This window comes from Pongo abelii, chromosome 11, assembly GCF_028885655.2.
Source record: "Pongo abelii isolate AG06213 chromosome 11, NHGRI_mPonAbe1-v2.0_pri, whole genome shotgun sequence".
Classification (NCBI taxonomy): Eukaryota; Metazoa; Chordata; class Mammalia; order Primates; family Hominidae; genus Pongo; species Pongo abelii.
Genome location: NC_071996.2, coordinates 71,731,988 through 71,744,068, shown reverse-complemented (window position 1 = coordinate 71,744,068; position 12,081 = coordinate 71,731,988). Strand labels below are relative to the sequence as shown.

The following is a 12,081-nucleotide window of genomic DNA, read 5'->3' as shown; positions in this document are numbered from 1 at the left end:
ACTCTATCATCTGTTTTATTTAGGAACTTTTGGGAAAATCATAAATCTAGGATAGTTGTGTTTTTTTACTCTCTAAGAGGTGATGAGTTTAATGTCAAGATGTGTAATCAGCTAATCTGTGCTTGATACTCTCTTTAAGCAAATGAACATATATTTTCTTCCTTTTCCACTAGTGAGCAATCCTTGTGGTACCAACAATGGTGGCTGTTCTCATCTCTGCCTCATCAAGCCAGGAGGAAAAGGGTTCACTTGTGAGTGTCCAGATGACTTCCGCACCCTTCAGCTGAGTGGCAGCACCTACTGCATGCCCATGTGCTCCAGCACCCAGTTCCTGTGTGCTAACAATGAAAAGTAAGGCTGTCTTTCCTTTCTCCTCAGTGCCTCTCTAGCCCATGGACAGACATTGACCTTCAAGGCTCCAAGGGATGGGAGTTTTCTAATGAGACAAGATTTTGGTTAATTAACTTGGTTCATGTGGGACACAGCAAGACTCTCAGCCTCCAACTTCAGATAGTATTTTCCATGAATAGAAGGAGCTTGCTAACCAAACTGTTACGCCTATATATGCAAACTTTCATAGAAAGGAAGCAAACCATGTATTTCTCATCTCTAATTGTCCTGAGTGTTGGAGCCAGAGTGTACATAAATACATACTGAAAAATAGTCCCCAGAAGTAATAGAATTTCACTGTCTTTTCCATGTCTATGCCGGCTTAGCTCCTTAGCTGCCTATGCTAGGGGATCCAGGGTTACACATTCAAATCCATTTTTGATCATTCGTGTTTGCTATGAAACATGGCCACAGATTGTTTTCTTAACAATGTCCACAGGCCATTGATGACTAGGGGACCTGAGTTAGATAGTGGCATGAAGAGAGGCATTGATGCAGATCATAGCATCTAAGATGCAGAGGTAGACAATTGTAGTGATTAAATAAGATATCTGAGATTAAGAACCTAGCATACATTTATTGTGAGAAAGACCCTCAACAGTTGTTACTGCCATCCAACTTCCCAAACAATACTTTTATATCACCCTGGCAGGCAATCTCAACCAATCACTGCTCCTAGAACACAGCTCAAAACACCCACTTTTTATTTATTTATTTATTTTTTTGGTGGAAGGAATTTATTCATCAGATTAAGAGCACATTTTCAGTTTGTATTTGGATCTTAAGAAACCTGTTCTATCTTGCCAAGTTATGTTTTCTCTGAAAATACACCATTGTAACTGAGATTTAATTGATCCTCTTCTGGGGCCATGAGAGAGCTCATGCATGTCATTTCTCAGAATTCAGTGTTGACTGCTTCTCTCCAGGTAACTGTTGCCCCTGGTACTTTGCTAAAGAAGCGCTGTATGTTCTCTGTGCAGGTGCATTCCTATCTGGTGGAAATGTGATGGACAGAAAGACTGCTCAGATGGCTCTGATGAACTGGCCCTTTGCCCGCAGCGCTTCTGCCGACTAGGACAGTTCCAGTGCAATGACGGCAACTGCACCAGCCCACAGACTTTGTGCAATGCTCACCAAAATTGCCCTGATGGATCTGATGAAGACCGTCTTCTTTGTGGTGTGTTGAATTGCTTTATGCCTCTTTTTCCGACTTCTATGTTGATTGTATACAATCATGATTCTGTGGGTATTTCCTGAATATCATGAACTAAAAACCAGTTCAAAGTCCTAGAAGGAAACTCAGGCTCCACCCTTTTTCTATTTTTATGAAGTTTTTTTTTTTTTTTTTTTTTTTTTTTTTTTTTTTTTTAGAAATCTTAAGGTTTTTACAAGGCAAATTGTTGAAGTAGACAATCAGTTGTCTCTACTGGTGGCTCTTCACCATGTGCTAGGCATTGAATCCCCTTTGAGAGCTAACATTGAGGAGGAAATGAGAGGTTTCCACCCCCATTTTTAACAGGGACTCTCAGTTGTCATATTTATTTATGTTTCCATTTAAAAGGCAAAAAAAAAAAAAAAAGACTGAACACGTGGCTCATGCCTATAATCCTAACAGTTTGGGAGGCTGAGGCAGGTCAATCGCTTGAGTCCAGGAGTCCAAGACCAGCCTAGGCAACATGGCAAAAGCCTGTCTCTACAAAAAATACAAAAAATTAGCCTGGCATGGTGACATGTGCCTGTAATCCCAGCTACTTGGGAGGCTGCAGTAGAAGAATAGCTTGATCCTGGGAGGTTGAGGCTGCAGTGAGCCGAGATCGTGCCACTGCACTCAAGCCTAGGCGACAGAGCAAGACTTGTTCCCAAGAAAATAAATAAATAATCAAATAGGCAAAAAATAAAATTCCCCCAAACTAAAAACAACACATCAATAACAGTAACAAACACAAAGTTTGAAGACTATTTTCCAGTAGGAGAATAGGGACAGAGGAAGGTATGCTTAACAGGTCAGGGTGTTCACTTCTTATCTCTTAAGTCTGTATGCAATAAAAAGATATTTAAGAATTTGGGAGACAGTAATAGTCAAAAGAAGAAGTGCTCCATGTAGTAGTACTGATTGATAAGTGCATTAGTAAATAAGTCCTCTAAAAAGAAATCATGATCCTGCTATCCAGGATTCACTGATATCAGTTAGGAGCTTTCATTCTTGATGCCTTCCAAGCTGATAACCAAATGTCCCTGCTCTCAGAGAATCACCACTGTGACTCCAACGAATGGCAGTGTGCCAACAAACGTTGCATCCCAGAATCCTGGCAGTGTGACACGTTTAATGACTGTGAGGATAACTCAGATGAAGACAGTTCCCACTGTGCCAGCAGGACCTGCCGGCCGGGCCAGTTTCGGTGTGCTAATGGCCGCTGCATCCCGCAGGCCTGGAAGTGTGATGTGGATAATGATTGTGGAGACCACTCGGATGAGCCCATTGAAGAATGCAGTAAGTTCCTATGGGAGGACCAAGGCATGACCAGAGCAGGGAGACACGAGGAAACTTCCATGGGGACTGAGAGAGGACATGGAGCTTTCTTTTTCAGCCGATGGGATGCTCCCCCTTGGCACTCCCTGCAAACTCTGGCACTGCAAGGCAGAGTATAGCTGTGTGGCTTGCAGGTGGAACCAGACACTGTTTCTGAAGTGGCTAATACCTCCTTTTGATACATAGAATGTCTAACCAACCAGAATATGATACCAAGAACTTACATTTTATATATCTACTGCTTTCTCACTTGAGCCACAGAGAAATGTTATGAGGTAGGGAAGGTGGGTGTGAACCAATTCCATTTTACAGATAAGGAAACTGAGGTTCACATTAAGTGGATGGTCACATTACCATTTAGTGTCAGACCTAACACTTCAACCTAGGTTTTTTACTTCAAACCCTGTCCTTCCCCAACCCCACCCACAAAGTTATACTGTAAAACAAATGAGTGGTGCTGAGATAGTGAGAAAACTTAGGACTATTTTTCTGCTCATGGTGAACAGATCACATCTAAAACAGACACATATTGCCAGGGGCGGTTTGCTTGGTAACATGGTCATTGTTACTCCTCAGTACCACAACCTCAATGTGACAATGGAAAGGTGCTTTCTTGTACCTTCAGTTCTGACTTTGATGCCTCCTCCCTTTTCAGTGAGCTCTGCCCATCTCTGTGACAACTTCACAGAATTCAGCTGCAAAACAAATTACCGCTGCATCCCAAAGTGGGCCGTGTGCAATGGTGTAGATGACTGCAGGGACAACAGTGATGAGCAAGGCTGTGGTAGGAGGGGCCGCGGGGGAGTGGAGGGAGGGACAAGAAAGTGCACATGTCAGGCGCCATTTATTAGATGAGACATGAGAGTGTATTTCCCATGTCATCTTTTCTTTGTTTACCTTTGTAAAAAAATAGTTGATTCTTCTAATAACATGTTACATTTTTGTAGCATTTTGCAAGGTTACCAGGGGTATTTAATTTGTAGCATTTTAAATCATGCTGTCATTGAGGAAGACGTTATTAAGATGTTAGAAACTTGTGTAATTTCTTCCAAATGTAGAATCCTTATTCATACTTGACAAGTTTAAATTGTTTCTCTAATTTTATAAATTGGTTGAAATTGGTGGAAAGGGGTTAGAGAAAAGACTTGGTATCTATCTCTAAAAAGGATATTTCCAAATTAGGATATTTCTTATTTGGGGATTTTCATATTCTGAATGTCTCTCTGATTTTCCCTGTTATCTATTGGACATCTGTAGTCCCTCTGGCAACATGGGAAAGCCAGATAAATTAATGGAATTTGTCAAGATTAGTCATAGTCTAACTTGAAACCAAAGCATCTGGAGTATGTGTGTTGGGTTTAGTTGGAAGAGAAGTAAGGAAGATACTAAATTCTTTTAAGAACACTGAGTCCAATTGACTGAAGATAATATGATCAAAATATTTATTTATTATGGCATCATTTTAGCCTCCCATACCAGGCCTTTGTTGCAAATTACAAACCAGATACCATTTCATTCTTTGCACGGTTTCTACCAAAGGGAATGGATCAAGTTTCAAGTGGTAGGATAGGCTCAGGGTAGCTAAAAGAGGGAATGTTGACCATGAATGTTGCTGTCATTCCTCTCTTTGGGAGCTTCAAGAGTGTGCTAATACAATTCTCAGACTGTCTCCCAAGGAAGCCAATACTACTTTGTGCATTTCTCTGCCAATGGTTTATGAAGTCTTTGCAATGACTGCTTTGCAGAGGAGAGGACATGCCATCCTGTGGGGGATTTCCGCTGTAAAAATCACCACTGCATTCCTCTTCGTTGGCAGTGTGATGGGCAAAATGACTGTGGAGATAACTCAGATGAGGAAAACTGTGGTGAGTGTTCACAGTCCTATGGTCCTTATGTGCCACCAGAGCTGTGATTTTTGCTTTTTGTCCATAATTCAACTGTCTATGTCATTGATCCTCAATGGGTAGGATGATATCAAGCTGTCTGATCTCTTTCTTTCTGCTGGTCAGTACATTTCTACTTTCTCTTCCACTAAAGACATAAGCGTCTCCTTCTGAGATGTTTCAAATCAAGCTTTTGGAGGAAGGTATTTACTGAAGTATATCTTTTGTGTGTTGAATTTATCTACACCCAACTTTTTTTTCCAAAAGAAGTTGAGGTGACTTATGATAAAGGAAAAATGTAATAAGATAAATAGAATAGAAATAGAAAACCAGGACCAGAGAAGTAGAGGGAGAAAGGGTGTTAACCCAGAGACACTGCTTCTTAAGTTCTTTCCCCAAAATGGCCTTCATAGGAGAGGAGAGAGAACTTGTGTATGCATTATTACCCTTCCTAGAATAGTTGACTATTTTAGGAGGGCTAATAGTTAAATAACAGGACAGGTTTTAGTTTCTCTCTCCCAGTTGAAGGTATTGACTACATGGCATTGGATAGGGAGGTTGAGGAAAGGAAGCCAAGAGGCTGAGATCATATCAACTAGATGGTCAGAACACACTCAGTGTGTGTTCTGAAAACAAGCTTAATGAAGCCCTGCCCAGAGTGTATATCACTGACCCATGATATGCATCAATTTCTAATTGACTAATGAAATACATTCTAACTTTGTTTACCTTTTGGAAGAAAGAAGTGATCCCCACTTGTGATAGGCAATGAGAGATTTAGGAAGCTGACTACAACTGCAAATATCAGTTAGCTAAAAACTTATACAAAAGGGTAATCCAATTGGCATTTTGTCTTTTATTAGTAAAAGTCAATGTTGAATCCTGTAAGAGGTTATCTAGAGTTTCATGAAATAAAAAAAATTAAGATAAAATCAAGCTGGGCATGGTGGAACACACCTGCAGTCCCAGCTACGCAGGAGCCTGAGCAAGGAGGATTACTTTAGACCAGGAGTTCAAAGCCAGCCTGGGCAATGTTGAAAGATCCTGTTTCAAAAAGAAAAAAAAAAAAAAAAAAAAAAAAAAAAAGACAGCGAGAGCAAGAGAGAAAGAGAGATCAGATCACCTTTGGACAAACTTCTTAATAAAGGCCATTCTTTATAGACTCAAAATTAAGGTGAAAGGTCTAGTTTGGGAGGGTGAATGCTTTGCCCAAGCACACCTCTGGGGCTCGGGACGCAGGAGGGCGCTGGGCACGCAGGGCACTTTGGTCAGCTCGCAAGATGTCTCCTGTATGTGATTCCTGGTGCACACTCATGGCCAGGTTGCCTTTTCTTTCCAGCTCCCCGGGAGTGCACGGAGAGCGAATTTCGATGTGTCAATCAGCAGTGCATTCCCTCGCGATGGATCTGTGACCATTACAATGACTGTGGGGACAACTCAGATGAACGGGACTGTGGTAACTGTCATTTGAGAAGCTTACCATAGAATTTTGTACTGTGACAGTGTAGGGGCTTCAAATTAGTGTTTATAAGGCTTTTAGAGGAAAATTATTTTTGTATATGTGTAATATGTAAACCTTAGCATAACACAGTATCTTCTGCTCTGTATTTTCTATGCATTATTCTTAACTCATAGCAGTCTAGATTAGTCATAATTGAGGAAAATGGCAAGGAATTTTAAAAATTTAATTTTAATATCAACACTTCTTAGGAGCAGATTTTAATCTGTGTTAGCCTTGTAAACAAAGACATTGATCTTGCTACTATTCCACGGAAAGTCACCCTAAGGAACATACATGTACTACTATGACTCTCTTGTGTAGAGGTCAGATCATTGACAGAGTAATCCTAAACCCAAAGTAATTTTTATAGCTCTTTACTGATTTGGTGTTGGGTCTTAGGAAAATTAGAAAACATTGAAAATTGGGGAATTCCGATTTCTGAGGAAAAGCTTAAGAGCTGGAGATTATTTAATATTAGGGAGCTAGGTACTTCCATCTCCGTATGTTAAGTGGGGAAAGTGTGAGTTTTGAGAATGTATTAACTTGCTAACCACAAGTTGTGGGTTTGCTGTATGCCAGTCACAGGGTATAGATAGGAATGTGATGGAGTAACCACTATACTCCAGGTACCTAATATCTGTCTGAAAATGACAAGGCCTTCTCAGAATTACAATCTTTTCTCTTCAGAGATGAGGACCTGCCATCCTGAATATTTTCAGTGTACAAGTGGACATTGTGTACACAGTGAACTGAAATGTGATGGAACCGCTGACTGTTTGGATGCCTCTGATGAAGCTGATTGTCGTAAGTCCCTAGACACGTATGTAGTACTGCTTACCTGAGAGTATGGATATGATAGTTTAGACATCAGTCCGCTGCCACTTCTTAGATTAAAAGGCCATAAGTATTGTCTGTTCAGCATGCACTGATAATGATCAGTTCATCTGAGTTCTAAGTCATCATAATCATATATTTCACAATGGCTGTTCAAGTGTACTTCCTTGCTATTTTAAATGGAGAATATATTAAGTAATCTGTGCTAACAAAGTATATATTATCAGCTACTATACAAATCGTTAATTAGATAAAAAACATTTCAGGTAAAAGAATATTCAAGCAACGAATACACTAGTATAAAGAACTTGGGTTGGGTATTCGAACATATTGAATTTATAGCATTAAAATTTTTCTCAGTCACACGATGGGGTATAAAAATGATTAAAACTTGAAGGGGGCCAGCCCCACCACACCTGTGGGTATTTCTCCTCAGGTGGGATGAGAGACTGAGAAGACTGAGAGAGGTCAAAATGGAGTTTCTTATGTCTTCCTTTTCTACATAGACACAGTAACAGTCTGATCTTTCTTTTCCCTACAAAAACTGGAAAGCCAATATGATTACTCAGATTTGAGTCTTTATGGATCACTTGAATAAATGCAAACTGTTTATACATCATTATTGCTGATCCATCAAAAATAACCATCATCCATGATAACCATCCATGATGGTTATCGTTGATGATGTGGTTGCCAAAGAGACTTTATAAATGTATGTGGGTAAAACCAGTCTTGACATTTGCCTGTAGAGATTAAGTCCAGTGCTGTCCATGCCATGGATGATTCATGCCATTGGAAACTGGGCTCTGACAACTGCCCTTAAGACATAGTCCATTCAACTTTCAGACAGGTCAAGGCCACTATACATCTTGATGAATAAAGAAGAGCAGGCTATAATGGCAAGAGCCAAAGGAGAAATAGAAGGAAGCTTCCCCAAAGTAGTCAATTTGTATAATAATTTGAATGTGCTTTTTTCCCCCATGGCAGCCACACGCTTTCCTGATGGTGCGTACTGCCAGGCTACTATGTTCGAATGCAAAAACCATGTTTGTATCCCGCCATATTGGAAATGTGATGGCGATGACGACTGTGGTGATGGTTCAGATGAAGAACTTCACCTGTGCTGTAAGAGGGAGAGAAACGGAGTGAATGGGAGTGGTGGTGTCTGTCAAATCTCAATGTTTCTTACATGTAGCATGTGAGCCTGGAGAGCAGTTGTACAATTGTTTAGGAATGGACACAGGATCAGCGTTGGTGTTATTTCACTGGGTCTTCCAGCTTCAGTTCTCTCTGTAACCTGAGAAAGTTGGGAAAACCTCCATGTTTTTAAACATATTATGGCCTTAGAAAACAATGTCTTTAAGGGAAATGTTGCTTGAAAACCTAGTATGCATAAATAAAGGCAGGTCTGTTGTGGTTGAAGTCTGAGGAAGGGTAGGGAGGAGGCTGTACCTCTCCTGCTGTATCCTACTTTGGGTGCCCCTGGAAGTACCCTCTCCAAACCCCTAGAGCTTCCTGGAACACCTTTAGAAAATGCTAAGACTTTCTTAATCTTTATAGTCACTTCCTTTTAACATGGTAATTCAAGGCCATCTAATTCCCTCTTGCTGAATGATGCATATATATATGTATTTTAAACCCTGCTTGTTTGTGAGTCTCAATTTAGGTACATGTCAGTAGCAGCGGAGGAGGGGTATTTCAAAATCACATGCCCTGGCCTCACCCTAGGCTTAAACCTGATGGAGCAGAATCTCCAAGAATGAAGCCTGCACATATGTATTTTTAAAAAGCTTCTTAGCCTTTTAGGTTAGTCCCCTGGTTGAGAACTACTGATTTTAATGAAGTGAACGAAAATAGAGTTTGTTGCAGTCATTTTGCTACATGCTTTGAGTCATTGGAGGAACTCTAGGGTATAGTTCTCAAAAGTGTCTTCCCTGGACTAGGAATGTCAGTGCCATTTGGGAATATGTTAGAAATGCAAATTCATGGGATGCACCCTATCCAAATAGAAATTAAAAATCAAGACCAAAAGAAGCAGAGGAAGGAAAGGCATTAACTCAAAGACCCTGCTTTTTGAGCTCTTTTCCCAAAGTGGCCTTAATTTTGTGGGAAAATTAAGGGCCCAGCAGTCTATACATTAACAGGCCCCTCAAATGATTCTGATGCAAACTAAAGTGTCAGGATTTTGTGTAAGTAAAAGCCCTTAACCTATGAGACAAGACCTGGAGAAGCATTCCTGTTGGAAGTTCACGTTGCATCTTCCATCCCCTTTCCCAGCTTCATCACTACTCATTTTTAGCCCAGAGATTTGACTTGTGAAGATGATATATCTTAGTATTTTGTTTCTCCTCAGAAAACTTTAATTAATGTTCATTATATTTCACAGTTGCATCCCAACATTTTTCTTTACTTGTTGGGAACTAGCCTTGTTTTACTTTGAACTTCATGAATCTTGAGACATATCTTAGACATGTTTAACTTTCAAAGAAGTCCTTAGGAAATCTCTTCTCTCAATAAGGTAAAATGCCCATAGCTAGTAAAAATAAACTTTGGAGAGTCAGAGACACAGCTACATTAAAAGATTTCCAACACTGTTTTATAATATTGAACTTGCCTTTCACAGCAAATAATTATTGCAATAGTTCTATTAACAATACTTCCAAGAATCAGCCCTTAGATCTGACCTTTTCCCCTCAACCAATCTTATTATAAGTCTCTCCTCTTGATCCCTGTGTGTGATACAACGGCGGAAGGAAAATTAGACAGCCCAAATCCTCCATGTGAAAGACAGACCACATGTGAAGACCGTATGTATGTCGAGTTCACTGAATTTGTGGTACATGCATAGTGAACCATGTTCCCTGTACCAAACGAGTAGGGGACCTGGGGACTACCCTTGAGTTCCTCACATCTGTACAGACAGCAGCTAGAGGTCTCACTCTGGACAGCAAGTTTGTCAGGGTTTGATTGTGAGATATCGATTTTAAATGTAAGAGGTGAGGGAATTCAGGAAGGAAAATCCAACACAATTTAAAGCTTCAATAAAAGACTTATGCTCTAGAGACTCTATGACAACCGCCATCAGAAGGATCAAACAAATGGCTTCCTGGCTGTTAGGATAAGAGCCCATGTACTGCCAGTCTGTCCAGCCTCACAGCCACCATTGTATTCCACACTCCATGCTCCAGCCACCAAGGCCTTTATTCAGGTCCAGAGACCTGCCATGCTCCTCCCTGACTCAGAATCTATGGGAAGTTTCTTCCAAGCCTTCCTCTCCCTAACTTATGTCAGATCACCCCAGTAGATGTTTCATAGTTGTAATTGAATGGTTAATTTGAAAAGTCTGTTTCTCTACTAGAATGAAAGTTCCATGAGGACAAGGACTGTGTCTTTCTTGTTTCCCATCATATCTAGTGCCTAGCACAGTGCCTTGGTGTGTACTATATATGTAAGGTGTATCTGCTGACTGGTTAATCAAATGAGTAAATGAGTGCATGAATGAAGCAAGCCTGGTGCTGACACTGGAGTATTTTAGATATTGACACTTAGATTCTACTGTTAACTTGTAATTTCATTTTTCCATCTTTCCTTTCAGTGGATGTTCCCTGTAATTCACCAAACCGTTTCCGGTGTGACAACAATCGCTGCATTTATGGTCATGAGGTGTGCAATGGCGTGGATGACTGTGGAGATGGAACTGATGAGACAGAGGAGCACTGTAAGCAAAAGTCTAAAGGGAGAAGGAAAAAGGAAGGACCCCAAGTGGTCTGCAGTTTGGAAAATGTGCCTCTGGGATTTCAGTTTGTTCTATAGAGTTGTGCCCATGACTGCAGATCTCTGCTGACTTAATTGTTTACAAGATCATACAAACACATGCATTGCTTACATGTAACCCTGCCTGTTTCTTCCTGTCTCATTTGAGCACAATGCCGGCAAATCCATTAATTTTTCAGTCTTTGTTTAAACATTTAATAAGCCTTCCCCTCCTCTTTTCTCATAAGAAACTGAGAATGAACACTAAATACTGATTGAGCCACACCTCACAAATTAGTAGTTTATTTTTTCAAATGTAAGATTTGACCATTCTTCAACCTTCAGGAGTTGCTAATTGCTAATCTAGGCAGGTGCCCAGCTGCAGAGATCATGTGAAGCAAGGCAGCACTGGTGTTAACAGAGCTTATCTAATATCCTTGTTGAAAATGAAAATTCATTTCCCAGAAGAGAAAAGTGATAGATTACTTTAAGATAGAAGTTTCAAACTGGCTGCATTTAACATTTCAGGCATTGAAATATCTGTACTTTTTCTGCACTTTCAAAATGTTTTAAAATCTATCCATTGAAGGGGGAAGTTGACCAATTTTCTGGGCAATTTAATTTGCCTAGAAAAAAGTCAGTGAGGAAAATCATTTCCCCAACCCCAATTATTTTTTTCCCCAGAAAGACATTATCTGGGAAAATTAAGATAAATGCCTGATTTTTCCACTTTCTATTTCTTGTATTGATGTGGTCTTAGAATGCTTTGCCACAGAATGCTTACTTCCACCCCCCATCCCAGAGGGGACTGTCTGTCAGGGGGGACTTTGACACTACTGCAACCTTCAAGTTCGTATTCCTGTTATTATTATTATTGGCAGAGACAGCATTAATACATTATAGCATTAATATGTTTATTTGAGGCATAGCACAAAAGGATGAAAGCCCAGAAATAAAATGTTTTTTAAAAATTTGAGCAGATTTCCCCCTTCCCCAAAATCTCTTTCCATTGCCCCTACTAAAAATCCATTTTTTAAAAAAATGGAGCAAGACATTTGTAGCACATAGTCAAATCCCAGAGTGGAAAAGAGAATCCATTAACTTTTATTCTTTTCAAGGAACAGGGTTTTAGTCTGGGAAACCACTACCAGTCACCACAGGAAGCAAACTGCAACATTTCAATGGCTTAA

General features: G+C 40.1%; 1 protein-coding gene across 3 annotated transcripts in view; it reads left to right on the top strand.

The window, feature by feature from the left end:
* The window catches only part of LRP2 (LDL receptor related protein 2), a 232,305-nt gene that overhangs the window by 182,631 nt on the left and 37,593 nt on the right, over positions 1-12,081 (top strand). For all 3 annotated transcript variants that reach the window (XM_024243330.3, XM_054549456.2, XM_054549457.2), the window contains 9 exons: positions 174-351; positions 1,371-1,567; positions 2,636-2,881; positions 3,576-3,704; positions 4,666-4,785; positions 6,143-6,259; positions 6,992-7,108; positions 8,126-8,263; positions 10,734-10,856. In XM_024243330.3, the coding sequence (XP_024099098.3) occupies positions 174-351; positions 1,371-1,567; positions 2,636-2,881; positions 3,576-3,704; positions 4,666-4,785; positions 6,143-6,259; positions 6,992-7,108; positions 8,126-8,263; positions 10,734-10,856 (1,365 nt within the window). The remainder of the gene's footprint in view (positions 1-173; positions 352-1,370; positions 1,568-2,635; positions 2,882-3,575; positions 3,705-4,665; positions 4,786-6,142; positions 6,260-6,991; positions 7,109-8,125; positions 8,264-10,733; positions 10,857-12,081) is intronic.